At 41.1% G+C, this 18,608-nt stretch overlaps 2 protein-coding genes across 3 annotated transcripts; both read right to left on the bottom strand.

The window, feature by feature from the left end:
- Positions 1–1,756: 1,756 nt before the first annotated feature.
- LOC135940200 (uncharacterized) lies at positions 1,757–7,409 on the bottom strand. The gene is made up of 4 exons (XM_065484999.1): positions 5,900–7,409; positions 4,247–4,336; positions 2,503–2,800; positions 1,757–2,356 (listed from the first exon to the last, which is right to left on the bottom strand). The coding sequence occupies exons 1-4, from the start codon at positions 5,912–5,914 to the stop codon at positions 2,187–2,189; spliced, it is 573 nt and encodes a 190-aa protein (XP_065341071.1). The 5' UTR covers positions 5,915–7,409; the 3' UTR covers positions 1,757–2,186.
- A 138-nt stretch (positions 7,410–7,547) lies between these two features.
- LOC135940195 (uncharacterized) lies at positions 7,548–12,329 on the bottom strand. Of its 2 annotated transcripts, none has more exons than XM_065484991.1 (4): positions 12,033–12,329; positions 9,839–10,324; positions 8,459–8,983; positions 7,548–7,790 (listed from the first exon to the last, which is right to left on the bottom strand). In XM_065484991.1, exons 1-4 carry the CDS (start codon positions 12,069–12,071, stop codon positions 7,761–7,763), a joined length of 1,080 nt encoding a protein of 359 aa, XP_065341063.1. In that variant the 5' UTR covers positions 12,072–12,329; the 3' UTR covers positions 7,548–7,760. The 2 variants fall into 2 exon arrangements, with proteins under 2 accessions (XP_065341063.1, XP_065341064.1); XM_065484992.1 differs by lacking the exon at positions 7,548–7,790 and adding an exon at positions 8,319–8,391 and having other exon boundaries at positions 12,033–12,318.
- Positions 12,330–18,608: the final 6,279 nt, after the last annotated feature.

The raw sequence follows: 18,608 nt of genomic DNA, 5'->3' as shown, positions 1-18,608 counted from the left end.
GGATGAAGGGAACATTCAGTTTTCTCAACATTTTAATGGGTTGTTGTGTCTCACCTTTTATTTTACGACGCGACCCAGAAATCTGAATCCCATAATATGCACCAGATAAAATATACGAAATTCATCATAAAAGCAAAAAACCTTGAGCAACTAACTCGATTGACCAGATAACGAGTAAAATGTAATTTCAGCCCACGAACATTATACGAATTTTTAAAATCGCAATAAAAGTCGACACGAACGTGTATTGCATGTCGTGTTTCGTAATGGCCCACACTCTCAGTCGGCAAATAATTTACCTTACCGAAATTAAAACTATCCTTTTTACAAACAATGAGAGCCAGAGGTTTGTTTCCTTTTGATCTGCCATTAAGCACTTGATTGATGAATTGGCCGCGTGAAGTGCCGAGTAATTGCGACCGCCTCGAGCTGCCCTTAAACTGCCTATCTGAAATTAATTAATGCAGACGCGATTCATTATGCAATTAGACGCACACGTCGGGCAAATGAGCTGGCAAAATCGAGGCGAGAAGTGGTTCATTGGGTCAACGGATGCTTCGCGGGGAGTCTACCTTCCAGTCACGCTCGCGTCGGTAGCGAGCGACTAGCGAGAGTGAAAGCGAGCGTGACTGGCATTGAACTCACCTACCTGCCAACTGCCAGCACCACCGGCTGCCTACTCGCCAGGCGTTTGTCTCGCTCTTCCAGTTCTTCCAGTCGCCGTTGCATGGCTCTAGCATCAAGTTTGCAAAAATCTTTTATGCAAAGGATTTTAAGAGGCAGAAAAAATGGCACGGGTCGGAAGACAAAATAAGCAAAAGCTCAACGAACTTTGCACCAGGAAATATTATTTTTTTCTGGTTATACAGGCATTTTGGAAAGTTTTGCGTCCTCATTATCTCAACTCCTTGTGGTACAAAAATGAAAAAAGCGTGCTTTTGCTTTCCTCTAGCCAAACCCAATCGAACTAACACCAAATTTGATGGTCAAAGTCAAAAGGTCATTTCTGATAATTATGCTCAGGATCTTGGAATTTTGAAAATGTGCCCAAAAGGGGTCCCATGACGAGTGAAGACTTGGGTACAATTCTCAAAGTGGTGCTCTTTATAGTTTTCGAGTAATTCCACTTCAATAAAACTCGAAAAACAATTTTTCGACTTTTTATGTTTTGCAATTATTCTGAACCCAAATTATCGGGTTCAATAACCATCAGAATTGCAAAAACTACCCACTGTTAGACTCGTCTTGACCTTTTATAACCAACTGAATCGTTTAGGACGTGTTTAACATCACTCCTTTCAACCCCCTGTTAAAATGTAAATAGCAAAAATGCACTACTGAGGGCTGAATATTTTTTAACCATCTCTCAACCAAAACTCACTCTAAATTATCTTCCTATACCTAATTACCAAATTGAAACAGCAAATATTTAAATAAAATAGATAAGAATTACAAGCTACTCATTTTAAGTTTTTTAGGCAATTTGTGGGTAGAAGGTGAGCAAATCTATACACTTCGAGACGAGTATAACGGTGTGCAGATTTTGCAATTCTGATGGTTAGAACCCGAGATTTGAAGTTGAAAAATGTTTAAAAATACAAAAGAACTTTATGGATATAATTTGGTCTAGTTATTATGAAGAAAACTTGATTCAACACACATTTTTGTCTGATTTTCTCATTCTGTGAAAATGTGAGTCATTGCAATAGGCAAAGAATGAATTTTCTCTTTTATGAGGTAACTAAAAGATCATTGATAGAGATTCAGTAATATGTTATTTAATGAAACTTCAGTTTACATCTATGCAAATTTACCACATAATATACATGGACGGACACACTTTAAAATGCTTCAATAAATATTTGTCGTGTCAACAAACGATCAGAAATACTCACAGCTTAACTGATAACAATAGTGGTAATTATTAAATTGCGAATCTCCTGAGAGACCAATCTCAGATTAGTTCTCATATGCTTGCTTTGAAAATTGTAAAATATTTTTTAAGATAAACAGTTTCTGGTTCAAAATACTCTATTCGATTTTCATATATGTTACAAAAAATAAGCGTTTCAAAGTTTTCTATAAATGCAAAATAATAAAATCTATGCAAAAAGGCATTGTTTAAGCAGTTGGACCAGGAGATTTGATTTTTTTTTAAATTATCAAAAGCTAGAATCTAATGTATATTATCTGATGATGGCCACTCTTGCGTTTTTCCTCGACTTGACATGAGCAACGTCTTCTTCGTGGGGCGTGCTGGTGAAACGCTTGAACTCTTCCATTTCCGATCTTAGTGGCGCAAACATTTTCAATGATCGCCGCAACCTTTCAGACTGATCATCGTCAATCGCTTTCCCTGAAATTGGGATTGTTTTATTAAACTTTCAAATCATATTAGACACTGTTTTTCGTGAAATTGTAATTGGCTGCATCAATATTGAAATAATTCAGAAATTAAAAGCCAAAGAAAATATTGACACAATTTCCTCTAAATATATTCACCATAAAGTGCAAAGTTGTTGATCGCAGGCTGGGGGTGATTAACGAGCGTCTCGCTGAGGGTCATCGAGCTCATGAGCAGCTGCGGTCCAGGCCAGTAGCGCACGACCACCTTGAAACCACCCTTGCCCTTCCCTGGCTCGTGCACAACGTAGTCGACCGTGCGGATTTGGCCGTCCGGCTGCAGCAGGGCGTACTGGCCGCGAACCACCCCGTTCTTGCGCTCCTCCCACTTGTCGGCGATGTTGCCGCTTCTTTCCCAATCGTCCGTCGCATGCCGATACATGTATTCTCCTATAACCTACAAAATGATTAAAATTGATCTTTTAATATACTTAAAGATACCACAAAATCCTGGAAAATGCTTGTTGTCAATGCATGAACTGATCCCTCATAATTAAGTTGAAGCCAAAATTGACTTAAGTATTTGAGAAAATTGGCTGCAAAATGGTGACGACTGTCTCCTTATTTGAATTTCTATTTTATTTCACAACAAAGAGTTTTCCTAAAAGGTTTCATACGCTTTTGAACAGATCCTCAACGAGAGGAATCGAAATCTGCCAAGAAAATGTGCTCAAGTGGTGTACATTTTTTATCATTGCAAATTGTAGAACAACAAACTGCTTGTTGCACCCAACAATTCAAATAATTTTCAATTTTCGCCGCTTTTGTCGATCTACTTTAAAAAAGGGGCAGACTTATACAACCGTGTGCAGATGAGAGAGACGCAGGTTGCATATGAATCAGTCAACCATTTGCAAATTTGTCATGACTCTGCCTTTTCGTCTGCCCTTCGAAACTAAACGGTCCATTGCACCTTTTAAATAATTTGCAATCTTGGAGGTTGCCTCAGACAATGGAGGTCCTTTTAACCCTTTATATGGGGCACCGTACGTTGCGACGATAACAGTGCCGAGGCCATATACTAGTTTTGCAGCAGTTTACAAAGACACGCCACTTGCCAAGAAAAAGGAAATGTCACAGGTGACGATGCAGAATAACAAGCAGCCGTGAAAACTGAAAGAGTTTTAATAGTTCGCACACGGAACATTATGTCTTGCAGGAAGAATTTTTAGGAAGGTGTTGCACAATTATTATTGGCGACTTCAAGTGGATTTATACAGGGCGACAGTTTAAAATTATTTTAATTATAATAATATTAATCTTTATTTGAATTTTGGCATGCACATAACTCATCACAATAAATTGTACCTAATTACATACATCCAATTGCAAAAAAATTCAATCAATATTGGATGCAATAAGCAGTTTATCAATAAACAAATTGTTCTTCAATTTGCAATAACCAAAAATTGACCTTGCTTCAAGTAAAAATTCAAATTTTCTCCTAAATTTCCAGCGTTTGAGCACATTTTCTTGGCAAATTTCGATTCCTCTCGTCGAGATCTGTCCTGAAACCTTTGCTGTGAAATTAAATCAGATTTCAAGGAAGGAAAACAGTTCTCGCCATTTGAAAAGCTTGCCAACTTTAAAAAAAATTACGGTGGCTCAATTTTGGCTTCAACTGAATCCTAAAAGGGGCGAGTTCATGCTTTGGCAACAAGGATTTTCCAGAATTTTGAGATTCAAAGATTAAAATACGCATCCTCTTTTTAGAGCAAGTTTTGCAGTAATTTATTTTATTTCCGCTCTTTATTCCATTTAATCAAAAATAAAGTTAATTTTTAAAATTCCATTGATGGTTTATCAGTAATTTTTTTACTATATTTTTATTTAAGCTTCATACCTTACTGTTGCTCGTGGGAGCCAGGCCCCTGAAGTCGACAGTCGATCCAAAATGAAAGAAGTGCAGTAGCAATAGCGACGCAAACAAAACCTGGAATGAATAAACTGAATGAGCAGGGAGCGCATAAGATATTCGAGACACGAGTGGCTGCAGTGTGAAAGAGCAAGCTGCTAAAGTTTACCAAGCTGCAAATTCAAATGTCAAAAGTGAGTGGCTGTTGTTTTTGTTTTGAGTACAGAGACCCACTTTAATTATATACATGACGGCGAAAGCAAAAGTCGCGTGAATGAAGAGCGTTTTTTATGCTTGGCGAGGCTGAGCTGCAGCGTAAACCAATTAATTTCCGCACTCTTCCTGGATGAACCAACTCGAGATCCGGTCTAGACACGAATAATACTCTAATTTTCTCATCCAAGATCCTGTTCCAACTTTTACCCAATTTCGGTGATTCAATTTTGCATCATTTCTGTGAAGAATCGTGACTTAAGCATCGCTGCTGCGTGCTTATTATTACGATTCGATTCCATATAAGTCATGCGTGTCTAATAAACGCTGAACTCGCGGCCAAGGTTTTGTTTGTTGTGTTCCAAAAATTGCTCTTGTTAAAGTAGAGCTTTACAGGCTAACAATTAAGAAAATTTTGCATTGTTAGCTTTGGAAAGTAGTTCAATAAGTTAATTATGTATTTGTGTAATAATGAAAACAGGACCGAGGAAAAGTTAAATTTCATAATTTGCTAAATTTATAGATTTTTTCGCTTGATTTCAATCCCTTTCGTTGCCATCTATCCAACAGTGTGCGAATTTTGAGGAAAAATTGCCTAAATTGTGAAATAAATCATGGTTTTACAGTAGGGAGACAATGCATGCAAACATTTGAGTAGATTTTCTCACAAATCTAATCAACAACCTGGGAAATTTTTAGCTTCTTTCTAAGTTATTGTAACGGTAAAAGGAACTATCGCAAATATTCTATTAAGCTTTATTTTGATCTATGAATATAAGTTGAGACAATAGAGCACCTACGGTTCAGGTTGTGGAACCAAATAAGGGTGAATTTATCTAGCGTGTCTAGCCTCCTTTCGCACAAAGAGACGTGCATGTGCAATTGAGACTTGTGCGAGTCAACATGTTTCGCGATCGTTTCAGCTAACACGCACGCTCTTTGTATGCCTGACATGATCTGATAACCTCGACGAGAGACAGTCTTTAGCTAGAAATTGCTATCAAAACTTGATGAGCCCATGGAAATCAGCAACTGCAACAGCGTTAATTTTAACTCTTTACCGAGGCCTGAACAATGTTTCAGTTCTCCAAATGATATGACATAATTAATGGGTGATCACGCAAATTAATTTTTCATTGCAGCTAAAATTAATATTATAAATCACTGTTAAAATTATTTTTACAGTTCATGCAGCTATTTTAACGTTTTTTTCTACTAACTTCCACGTTCTTCTCACACGTCTATAAACCAAAGACAGCCAGGGCCAGCTATCAAAATCCAAAAAAACTATTTAGTCCAAATAAAAAGAGTTGCAGCCAACAAATAAATAAAAATAATAGAAAATTTTGAACTAGAAATAATTTTAAATCCAAAAAGTTACACCTTCATCCAAAACTGACATGCCGGCGGTAAAAAAGCAATGCAAACCTTGTATCTGCTCATCTTGAACAAGTTTGAAATCCTTTGAGTGTTCGCCAAGTGACCGAAATAAGCCTAGTCCGCGAGCAGAGAGGTCCACTTCTTGCTGATGCACCCACCGCGAAGATGCAATACAATGAGAAGAGCAGCCAGGGCACGCAGATTGAGTTGTGCTCATACCTCCCACTATTTTCGTCCGTTGCACGCGATGAAACCATATAGCAAAGCATCTCTCCTTCGTTCAAAGGAGCATTTGTTGTTGCAACAACTACTATTGGATGCACGAGACCTTCTGCATTATCGCACCGGCCGAATCAAAGAGCAGCTCCAGCACCCACAGGATTCGATGACGTTCGCTGACCGCCGCGTGAAAGTAACGTTCTATTTTGCAGAGTATTGATTTGACATAATAATTAAGAAGATGAGCGCTTTTAGAGTAGTGTAGGACAAGACTTTCGGGCAAAAAATGTTAAGGTCAATTTAAGAATTACGAATATGATTAAACATTTCGCGAACATTTTTATTATAATTTAATTAGACTCTGAAAGTTTAGTGTTTCGATCATGCAACACGCTATTCATGTTGTTCACTCGTCAGGATTTCAAAATTTCAATGAACAACTTTAAACCGCGTAATTATATCAACCTTGGATTAAAATAATCTTTCAATAAAAAATTGCATAATTTTTGTCACTGCTGTATTGTAGTGTTTTGGCAGTGCAATTGGCGGCTTATCAGATGTTCGACAATTTGCACCTCTGATCCACCCATGTCAGTTTGCTCAATCTGCTCATTGTTCTCTCGCGCCGCTATACATTCAATGAAGCGAAATGTCAGAGAGCACATTCCTCTTAGCAGCTGAAAAATAATGGCATTGCCTTGAATTTCATTGCAGCAATTGAATGAGAATGGAAGCAATCGTTGTCTGACCCAAAAATAGCACTAGAAAACAACCACTAACTTAGTTCTAGTAAAAAATAAAATCCTTGATTTGCGCCACTGCCCGAAAGCATGTCGAATCCAAGATCACAGGAAGTCGTCTCTCGCAGGACAGATTTCTGTCCTCTCATCCCGTGATTTGAATCCTTGAAATCGGGTAGCATGTGAATTCTCAGGAGCTGCAAAGCAAATTACTCGGTGAGATCAATAAACTTTGAGAGTTGCTGCAAAAATTGCATAACCGTGTTGCTCTCCGATTGACTGTGTTGTGGTCACGACTTTCCTCGATCCATTGTTACAATTTACGCGCAGCAATAAATGGGCCGCTCCGTAAACTGGTTCAAAATAAGTTTCTTGCTTCCCGATTTGATGTAATAAAAGCTTTTTCGCTCGAAAAATACCGCGCGAGAGTGAAAACCAGAAGTTATGGTTTTCAAATTAATTGCGTTGATTCGCCCACTCGCATAGTTATTATTCGTGAGGATTATTGCAGCGCGTCGTCATAATGCAGAGACCTAGTTTTAAACACATGTAATATAAAAGTGCTCTAGTAAATAAGAAGTGTTGCGCGATTGAATGAAAAAGTCATGCTCGGCATCTTGACTAGAGCACGACTGAAATTTTTTAATTGCTTCCAGCTATCGTCTGCTGACAGTCAGAGAGAGACATTATATTGATTGAGATGCAAGTGAGGAGTGCGTTCGTATAAATGAAACACCTTTCTCTAGATTTAGCTGAGCGCGCATTTTTTATACATAACGAGATTTACAAACTACAAAACAAGCTTGCGTCTCAAGGATTATTGGTAATGACGATAATTACAAATGTGTGGATGGGTTAATGGAAATGAGCGCGACCTTGCAAAATGCGTGCGAGTGAAAAGATGCGGTTAATCATAGGATGCTGCGCGATGATTGAGGTGATGATCTAGATCACAGGATTTGAGGCCTCTTCATGGAAACCTAAAATGGAAACACAAATGAATTAATATCGTGCGATGCAGATTCGAAAGGTGCGATTTGAATGAGCCGGAAACGCCGTTTTCAAATGATAGGGATCGAAGAATAGAATAAATCACGAAAATACACGGTGTGCATGATATCGATTGTGGACAAGTTGTTCTTAAGAAATTTCTACTTTCAAAAGTGCAGATCACTGACAAGTTATAAAAAAGCATGTCTTTAGAACGGCGGTCAATCATATATTTTGAGCTAATGCACTTAATAAAAAGCTGCTCGCTTTGAACTTCATAACCGGTGAACTCGTTTTAGTTTGCTGCAGGCGTCTTGTGTAATAGGTGAAGTGTGCTTCTCGCGGCTACACCTCTGCGCTGTTGCGATCACGAGATAGAGGCAGAGGTGTGCGAACTGTGGTTCCGCACAAAGGAAATGATCAATTTCACCTTGCACGTCTGTCACCAAACAATGGAAAGATCGTTTTTAAGATATTCTTCTGATGGTGATGGGTTGCGCATTTTTTTCGTGAAAGTAGTCAAAGAGCATAAAACGTTTGACATCTCTATTAATTGCGAAACGCCCAGTCAAACCGGCCGGCGCCATTAGCCTATTAAGAGTGCAACCGTTTAGCAACAAATATTCAGGGTTAACGAGTCAATTATGTATTTTCTCACGTGGTAGGTATTGGAGTACGAAACTCCGGTGATGGGAGGGTTTGCCGCGTGGACCAAGGTTGAGGCCTGCTGCTGGAAGAGCGGTTGTTGGTCGGAAGTCAGGGGAAAGGAGGGGTAAGCGGGCGCCGCGGGGAAGGCGGGAACGGGCTGGAAAGGAAGAGACGGGAGCTGAGGGAGCTGAGGAATCTGCGGAATTTGTGGCACCTGTGGCACCTGTGGAACTTGAGGAACTTGAGGAACCTGAGGCACCTCGGGAGGAGAAGGAGGGGTAGGCGGAGTGGGAGGGGTGGGTGGGCTAGGAACGAAACCCTGCTGAGGCTGGGCGACCGGGAACTGCTGGAGGAATTGGAACGACGGTTGCTGCTGCTGCTGCTGGAAGACGGTTTGCGTTTGTCCAGGGCTTTGCATCAGTTGCTGGGGGCGGATCACGGTGTTGGGTCTGCGACGGGCGCCAGGGTTGGTGGTGATCAGACTGACCGACTCCCTGATGACCTCAAGGGCTTCCTGCTGCACACGTCGCAATACCTAACGAGAAATATTCAATATTTGAAAAGTGCGACCACTCGAGGTTGTTTTCAAAAAACAAAAAAAAATATTCAGTTGGTAAAATAATCGAAACACTTGCTCTAGAGGTCTCAGCCAGCCGCGCCAGCCGGCAAATTTTGGCAGCCGCCAGCCACCGGTGAAAGAGGGTAAAAAATTAAAAAGTGTGCAGGAGAAAACATACATAGAGGCCTTACGGCCCTTCGGACCATTAATCACTATCAACCTTCACGTTTAAAATATTTTCAGCCGCGCCAGCCACCAGCCGCCAGTGAAAATGGCCAGCCGCCGCCTTTAATCTCGCGGCTGAGACACCTCTAACTCGTACTTTTCAAGGAAGAAAATGATAATTCTAATCCTAATCGATTTTGTGCTCGGTGGAAATATTTCAGGCACATGCTGTAAGCGAAATAAATTGGAACCGTTCAATCAGTCCTGCAGCGTGCATCTAATTGAAAGATTTCAATGATATGGCTTGCGATCAGGCGCTGTTTAATAGTTAGGAAACGGCATAAAACGCTTGACTGCATCCCGGCTTTCGCATTTCTATTTCTCGTCCGAGCTTCTTTATTCGGAACGTTCAAACAAAGCTAGCATTATTGCAGCAACAATGAATGAAAAATGTCTGCTTGACCAAAAACAATAAATCCACTTCCAGTTACTTGAACAATGCATCTCCTGGAGCATAATATAATTGATTTTATCGTTTCCACTAGAAAAAAAATCCTCGCGCTTTGAAAGGAAGGCATTTTCGCAAGCAGAGATAAATTTGCATGAAAGGCAATGATGAAAACGATCTCATTACAGATAGGACAGCAGAAAAAAAACTGAAAGTACCTCGGCCTGGATCGCGTCATTCTGGTCCCTGCGGGCTTGTTCCTGCTGCAGCCGGTTGGAGGCCACGGCGCGGTCGATGTCGGAAATTCCCGGAATGAGGGTGCCGTCAGGGGCGGTGAACAGGGGCACGTCGCTGCCCTGGGGCTGCGGCGGCTGGCGGGAGAAGGCGCTCGGCAGGCCGGGGGGCACGTACACCGACGCCCTGAAGGTGCCGGGACGGGGGGTGGTGGTTGGGTCGGGGTAGCGGTAGCGCAGCGAGTTGATCACGTTCTCCAGCTGCACGCCCAGCTCCGTGGGCAGCCGCGGGGTGACGGGGTTCTCGGGCTCGGGCTGCTCGGAGACGGGCGCCGGGGCCGCCTCGGGGGACGCCAGGGAGTTGAAGTAATGCAGCCTGGGCTCAGGGGCCGACAGGAAGAGCGGCCTCTGGTTGGCGCTGGCGTCGCCGACCCGCACGGCCTCAACACTGCAGGCCAGGATGGCCGCGAGCTGCGATTTGAACGAGTGCAATTATTTGTAAAAGTGCGCGCGTTACTCGCACGCCCGGCAGTAAAACAAGTGCATTATTGCTGCACTACACCGCTCACTTTCCCGCCTATTTTTTTATTTTCGTTTGATTTACTTCTGCCCTTTGGCGTATTTGGGGTTGCGCCGAGAGTGCGTTTCCTTGTCACACATATGCAACACGTTAGGGAAAACTCAACTGGTTCTACTGGCTCGGTGGAGAAATTGTCAGAGACAATGTACAAATGTGTGTATTGAACAATCTGCTTATTTCGGCACGCCTGCTGCTGCTCTGCGTCGTGAATGTTCAGTTCCGACCGGTGCAGACCGGTGCGCCGTCTAATTTTCGTCATTTTTTTGCGTGTGTGGGGGCAGTTAATGCGGGAAAGCTGGTCGTGTGAGCATTATGAACGTTCGCGAGTGAAACAAGCGTGCATTATATTTTGTAAGCTGCATTGAACACATTAATTTATTTGAAGAGCGAGCGAGGAAACCATCGATTTGTGTTGCTTTTACTTCTGTGCCAACAACTGGCGTGTGCGCTGCAGACGGCAGATCATTAATTTCGTACGTCGTGATTTCCCATTCCAATAAGATTCCAATCGATATAAAGTATAGAGCTTAATAGCTGACCAACAATTAAGATCATTTTGCATTTTTTGTAGCAAGTAAAGTTTATTGAGTTTATTTCTTTATGAAATTTAGCAATAAGAGCCAAAAAACAGTAAAAATCAGATTTGGCCAAATTTCTCTAAAAATAAATGATTTTTTTGCCTTATTTTTACCCAAATCTTTGCGATCTGTCCTATGGCATGCGAGTATTGAATAAAAATTCCCTAAATTGTGAAATACAGTAGGAGCTGATTTTGAACGGCAACCTATGATAATATTAGCTTTTCCAATTTTTATTTTTCCCTTTCATTTCCAACTTCAATCCAAACTTCTCTGCAGCATTCACTGCGACCCCGGTGCAGGTTCCCATGCAAAAGGATCGTCATCGCTCATTTTCACGCCAGCTTGCACTCTTCCCACAGGGTTAATTAGGTGCAGTCGTGATTCCCAAGACTAGAATCTGTCTTGACGATCGCAACGTTTACCGCTCTGCTTCACTGACCACCGACCTTGCACTGCAAAGAGTACAAATGTGCGGTAAAAGGCGCTCCGCGGGGGTACATGCGTATTAAGGCTAAACAATAACAAAAATGGCCTTGAAACGGCGTCTCGTGTGCTCAAATTTTAGCCCATTTATATAGTAGCTGCAGCAGCAGGTGCTTTAATTGCCCTCTGGCCTGAAGGGAGAGCGAGAGCGTACGCCGAATCGTTTGCTCGGTGCGTTAAGAACGTTCAAAAATAAATCACTTTCAAACCTTCGAAGGCCCTTGTTAAATTGAAATAAAAGAAATGAGATTTTCTGTCAGATCGGATCAATTGGTGGCCTTGCTTCACAGCCTCAATTGTTGAATTTAACACACTCTTGAAAATCTGGGTGGCAATTCTTATTGGAAAATGAGTGAATTATAATTAACCTCGAGTAAGATGAAGATTTAGCCTAATTTTTTTACACTCGTGAAGATTTAATTCAAAACGCTGGACAGATTTTCATTAGCACAACAATGTAACAACATCTTACGAAATTAACACGTCATCGATGTATTAAAACGAGGGTAATTAAAAGAATAAAATCAATACTCACAAGGATAATCGCAGAGCCCTTCACCATCTGAGGAGCCATGGCGGTGTCGTCGAGAAGGAAAGTGTGATCGTGCTTTATGCGAGTGCGAACGGCGCAACACCATGCAGCCGAATGCTCTTCCGAGAAATTATAATGCGCCGCGCTCGCTGGTGGAGCAGCAAGTATTGGAGAGGCGATGGCCGCTAAAAGTGTGGCCTGCTCCCGCGTCCGACCCACGGCGTCCGTCCACACCGCCGCCGCTGCCGCCGCCGACACCGAGCAGGCGGCGCAAAACCTGGCCCCAGGGTGACAGACACACGTTCCACTCACTCTCTAGTTGGTTCAAAAATATATAACGCCTAGCTGGGTCTCATGTTACACACTGTCAGCGCGAAGATGGTGCTGAGAACTCGTTAAAATGCAAATCAAAGGTCAGAAGTTAGGCGAAAGTTTTCAAAATCGGCAGCTTTGTTGATTTCGTAATGATTATATTCCCAGCTTTTCGGACACTTGATGCAATTTCGCGTATTCTCAATAATTGAACAAGTGCCTTTCGAGCGCATATCACGATTCGTTGCCCAAGATTTATCCAATCTCACAGAAAGTTGGATTGGCGAGTGAAGCCGCAAAATTAGCCTGGTGCCCACTGAACTTGCATTACGCTAGCTGGCCGCTCGACTAATTTATTTGTTGCCAAATCACGTGCTGCGCGCTGCAAAAGCAATTTCATATTATATCAGCGGCGCTTAAGAGGCAATTAAATTAGCTTTTCGTTCCGGTCCGAACGATATTTCTCCAATCGGTCACATTTCCCCAAATAATAAAAGTCTTAAGTTCCGCAAAAGTTGTTTGAAAGAAAATAAAACTCGCTTTTGCTGGCGCAACGATAATGATTATATTGACGCTGTTTGCTGCGTGTATGCATAATTTCGTAAAATAACGCAATAAAAGTGTTCGAGTTTAGATCAACTCGCTGATGTGTTTGTTTTCATTTCCCTATAATAGGCAGACGCTGTTTCTGGGATTGAGAAATTTTAATTAACTAAATTAAAAATTGTTCCTCGATAATATTGCACATACTGTTGAAGATCCTAAACAATTTAATTATTTACGAAACGGATTTGAATTGTGTTTTTTCGTTAATCAATTGAAATACACGAGTTAAATTTGAAGAAGAAATCTTTTTAAAACTTAAATTTCCTCTTTGCTTTGAGCCTGCGAGTAAGAAAAGAAATTCAATCTGGATTCTTCAGGAACGAAAGTGGTTAAACGCCGCTTAACAAACAAACAAATCTCAATGCCATTGTTTCAACACTTTGCAGAAGAAATTTGCTCTCATTATTTCATGACGCGGCTGAAAGACCATTCACCTCTGGAGCTGCAAGCAGTTTCAATCATTTCAGGTGAATTTTGCCTCATTTTGTCAGTCAGAAAATTCACACAACACATATGAAAGCATTTTGCGTAATCGCCACACCAGCTGGGTGTCTGAATAATTTATTGAGCTGGTCAATGGCACCAACATACGGTTACGCGGTTTTGCTCTCCGCCCTTTTTTAGGCCAGACACTCACAGCCTCTCGTCAGGTCGAGTTTTTCAACTGGTTCTCTCAGTAAGTCACTGTGACTCAATACTCGAACAAAAAAGTCGCATTTACTATTACTGGTTACAACGTATACGGTCCAGCTGAATATTTTCACATTGTCATGCGACTTTTTTTCAGCCAAATCAGAAAGGTTGCATACGCATATAGGCTCTCAGCTGGGCGGGCACATTTCTTGCCGTAATTACAAATCACACAGGCATTGAGTTGCTTCCCGCTCGTGCTCGATTCTGGGACATTCATCTTAAAGGCGACGATGAAAGTTGGCTTCTCCGATCAACTTACTAACAAGCGTGCTTTTATATATGACAGGTTGCTAATGCGTTTGATGCGTTTTTTAATTCGCGTGGCTGCAACTTCCAGCAGGAAGCAAACAAAATTTCTACTAGCTGGTTATGATTCATCATGCTGACCAGGCTTGTTATTTTATTATGCTAATACGAAAGCTAAAGTTGAGAGTTTGATCAAGTAATAAAAATGTATAACTAAGTAAGAGAGTTTCTTCACAGTACATTGCAATTAAAAAGGATTTTTTTATAATGATGCACATTAAAATTAAATTGAGAATCTCATTATAATACTATAATTTGAGCTTACACGTGGTTAAATCAGTCTGAATGAAACTAAAACTCACAAAATTAATGCGTTTATAAGACAACATAAATCTGTTGGTTGGCGATAAACGTGTATCGACAACTGCGCTCTCACAAAACTTGATTTTATTTACTGTGACAGCATTGCGCAATGCAAATATATATCAATTTTCAATCAGGTCATATTTCATTTGGGTGTTTCCACCAGAATTTGACATGGTCTGCAGTAGATAATTTCTACACGGTGCGAATTTTTGTGAGGTGCGAAAGGCCAAAGGGTGAAAAATGGGGATTTTTTTAGTTCAGGTGAATCATTAAAAACAATCGGTTGATTTTCACCTGAGGAAAATGCTTTGGAGGTCTCACCTGATATCAAGAAAGATACCATCAGAAAGGATGTGAAATTGAGCCCTGGCGTCAGGGTAGCCCTAAAACTATTGATGCCTTAATGTGCGATCTGTATTGCTTCACATAAAAATATATTGTCAAGAATTTGCACAATACGACACTCTGGAAGCACCCGAATGTGTCCATAATCTCTCGTCCCTTGACACCCTGATGACTTCGGTCGAATTGCACATATTTCGAAAGCTCTCGACTAGACTAATCCAACGAGGAGCGAATATTTGATGATAAAACGCTTACAGACATGCAATCTTGGCTGTTTAGCAAATTGTATACCAAACACCGGTGTCCGGGTTGCGATCTGTGCTGGTTATTCCCACCGGTCAGAAGTCAATATGGCGGCGAAATAATGGAGGCCAATCAGGAGATGGTCCAGCGGCCAATCAGAAGCGTCAAAAAAGAAGTGTGCCGACCTAATGATTTCATTTCCGCGGATTTTGTTCCATTTCAATTAGTGCCTTCTTGTGGTTGATTCGCGAAAAATTACGAATCTGGTGAGGGGTCGAGGGGGGACTAAACAGGGACAGGGACTTCGGTTGATTCGCGAATTAATGGGCTAATCAGCTGTTAGTAAAGAAATAACAACAAAAATATTAATTGTGCTGATGGTAAATTTTCATTTCAATTTCATTTTACATTTGTATCTTTCCCGCCGTACTCTACAAGCAATGAATGAAAAAAATGACACTTAACGTTGACAATTTCAACTTGCCATTCATCGGGTTGGGCTTTGTGAGAGGAATCCAGTGCATGCCTTACTTTAAAAATGGCTCCACAAGAAGACGAGATATCGCTGCTTCAAAATTGTCCCTTATGTTGACAGCGAGCGCGGAGCAGACGTGTGTTCGCTTGGACGTTAAAAATTAAAAAAATGTACGCTGGGCTGTGGCAAGCCTTATATATGCTGCTGGTGGGGGTGTTTTCTTCAAAATTAGAGGCAACGCATGCTCTGGCCCGATTGTAGGGAAACATTGTTGGTAGTTCCATGAAAGAAGAAAACAACAATATTGAAGAGATTTCCAAAATCAAGACTTATCCTAGCCTCTCCTGTCACTATCCCAAGGGCGGGGAGACGTCAGAGGTGGATATTTCAGGAGCTATATAGACTCCCCACTGCTGAAGCCCCTAACTCCCTGACTATTGTGTGATAACAATAACACGACTGAAAAATAGAAGCAACAAAGAAGCTTAAAGGTAAAATGAAAACTTTTTTAGTCATTTATCTCTTTAGTTCAAAAACTTCACAGCAGGTTCACAGAGATGAATTTTCCTTTTGTGCGATTGGGTGTCCCTTGATTTTGTTTGTTTGTGACCAACGCTTCGGTAGTTCAAACAATAAACAGTGGCTCTTTCCCTTTAAATTTTTCTTATCGTCATAAGAATCGTCGTCTAACCAGCCCGTTGGCTCGCATTGTCAAGGCATTCTCATTCTCAGGAGTGTCAAAGCAATGGGAGGTATTTGAGCAGTTGGGAGAACTAATACTGGCTACCCAATGTCAGAGATGGCAAAAAGTGGTTAGTTTAGTGACTCGAAATGCTCAAATTGCTCAACGGGCTGGGACTCGCTACTTGCTGGTTTGCACCTTTCCAGTATGCGCGATTTGGCTTCACGGAACGAATGTCTAGCGTTTCAAAAAAAGTCCTCATTGCGGAGGCAAGTGGCCCTTCAGTGGGCTGGGTTCCTGTGCGGCCTGGTGCGCCCATGTTATCCGTTCGCGGTGTTATTGGGACCCGGGGAGTCCGCATTCGTGCTAGTACAGTGCGCGCTCTTCCCGGTCCGAGAGGACAGTGATAAAAAGAGCAAAAAAAAATTGACACATCAAATTTAGGTGTTTGTTGAGCGAAGCACAAATTGACCGCGACCAGGACGTAATAGTAAAAATTCACTGTTTCCGTTGACCTTTTTTTAAAAGTGAGCACTTTTGCGAGGTTTGCAATTTACATGCAATTGTTATTTCCTGACAAAAAATCGCTAATTTTAAAAGTTAAGTAGAAAATTGAAAAATTACGAATCTGGTGAGGGGTCGAGGGGGGACTAAACATGGACAGGGACGAACCCGAGAGAAAAAATGGGACAGGGACGGGATTATTTTTTTCTGGGATGGGACAGGGGTGGGATGAAAAACCCGTACCCGTTCCCCTCTTTATGCGCGTCGCGTGAATTTGGCCCCACTGGTGCAACAAAATAAGATTGGATAATTATACAATTGATCGTATTCTCATAGCCAGATATAATATATACGCACATCTAAATGAACAACCTTCAGCCAGCTAAGAAAACTCACCGCACAATTTCATTTCTTATTGTTGCTTATAAAATTAGCTCTGATGAGATTGCCTGCGTTTGCCTGCGCGTCCATGAGCCCATTCAGATTGCTTTCTGCTCGCGCTTACATGCACTGCACCGCATCCATTCATCTCGTTTCATTTTTTTAAACATGCATGTTCTGCAAAGCTCCGAAATGAAGCAGCGCTCATTCACAGAGAGGTTTTGGCAGCGGCCTTCGCCCTGCTGGCACATAATTCATGACGAACAAACGCGCGCGATGAGTAAATTGTTGGCTTATCAATGGGATCTACATAATGCCAGCAAAGAATGTAGGTTATACAAGTCTTGCTGCTTAACTCAATAAACAATTCGGCGCACATCAAACAGAATTAAGGCAGCTGCGTAATCGTGGCCGATTGGAAAGTTCTCATCTCTAATAGGTATCCGTATGTGCGATTCGAATCTGGTATTCTAGATGTGCAGGATTGTTTGAATAGCTTTTAATAAGTCTCGACAAGGTCGCATTATTACGAAATCTTTGTTGTGGAAAACGATGAGAACCTAAAATCAGCAGTTTTTAGTTTCTCGATTAAAAACACGTGGTAAGTCCTATTTGAATTTATTTTTATTTTTTAGACTAATTTTTGTTTGGTAAACAGCAAATTATTAAAAGTTTGTAGTGTGTCTTTCAGATAATATTATTTGATCTTGAAAAATAATTTGCGTCAAAATCCGGTCCTCAAAGCTTATAAATAAAAATATCTACATCGCCGAAACATTTTTGTAGTTTAAAACTCTCTGCGCTCGAGAATTTAATGTTAATCACCCTGAACTTCTTCAGTTCATCAAGGGACGTGACGACAAGTCAAAATGTGTGCATTTTTAGGTATTTTTGACTCATTACAACTCGAGATTTAGTTGACACTCATTTCGGCCTCTCTGAAAAAAAAAACGTTGTTCACCAAATCTCAGCTTGCAAGCGTCGGATTTGCAAAAACTGCGCACCGTTTGATTCTTCATGGCCTCCCTTAGGCTACTGAAGCAGTCAAAAGGTATCAACCCTTCAACCTCTTTTCAACACACCATCATAAATCAAAAGTCATCATTTTGAACTAGTGAAACCTCCCGTTTATTGGGTAAAAATGCTTGTCGGAAATATTTTAATGGCGATTATCCGACAAGCATTTTTAATTTGCTATAAGCTGTAAGAGCCGACAAAAAGTTCCACTCTCTCAGGGCGGAGCCTTGAATATACATATTATTTTTTTGTCAGTTTTTAACTAAGTCATGCTGGTCTAAATATCACAAAAGGTATTTTATTATTGTAGGAAATAATAAATGTATGAAAAGTCACTAGAGTAAATTAATTGCCTACTTTTACTAGATACAGTTATATATTATGTATAAATTCCGAAAATCCTAACGAATAATGGCATAATGAGTAAAAGCGTCGTATTGTATTCATATTGTAAGCTTCCAGCATAATTTTTTTCTGATTATTCAGAGTATCTATAGCGACTAGAGAAAAGAAGTGAAGAGCAAGAAATTGTCGTCATTAATAGTCACAGCGCTTCATTCATTGCATTGAATTTGCAGGTTGCATAGCCGAAGGTATCGACTGGAGTGTGAAATTCGGTGAAGTTAATATTTCTAGCCGATTCCACCCATCGACGCCCTCTGCGGGCAGAGAGGCGTACTAGGTGTGACTGGGTGTGACGTCACGACGA

This window comes from Cloeon dipterum, chromosome 3 (assembly GCF_949628265.1).
Source record: "Cloeon dipterum chromosome 3, ieCloDipt1.1, whole genome shotgun sequence".
NCBI classification, from domain to species: Eukaryota; Metazoa; Arthropoda; class Insecta; order Ephemeroptera; family Baetidae; genus Cloeon; species Cloeon dipterum.
This window is presented reverse-complemented; position numbering and strand designations above follow the sequence as displayed.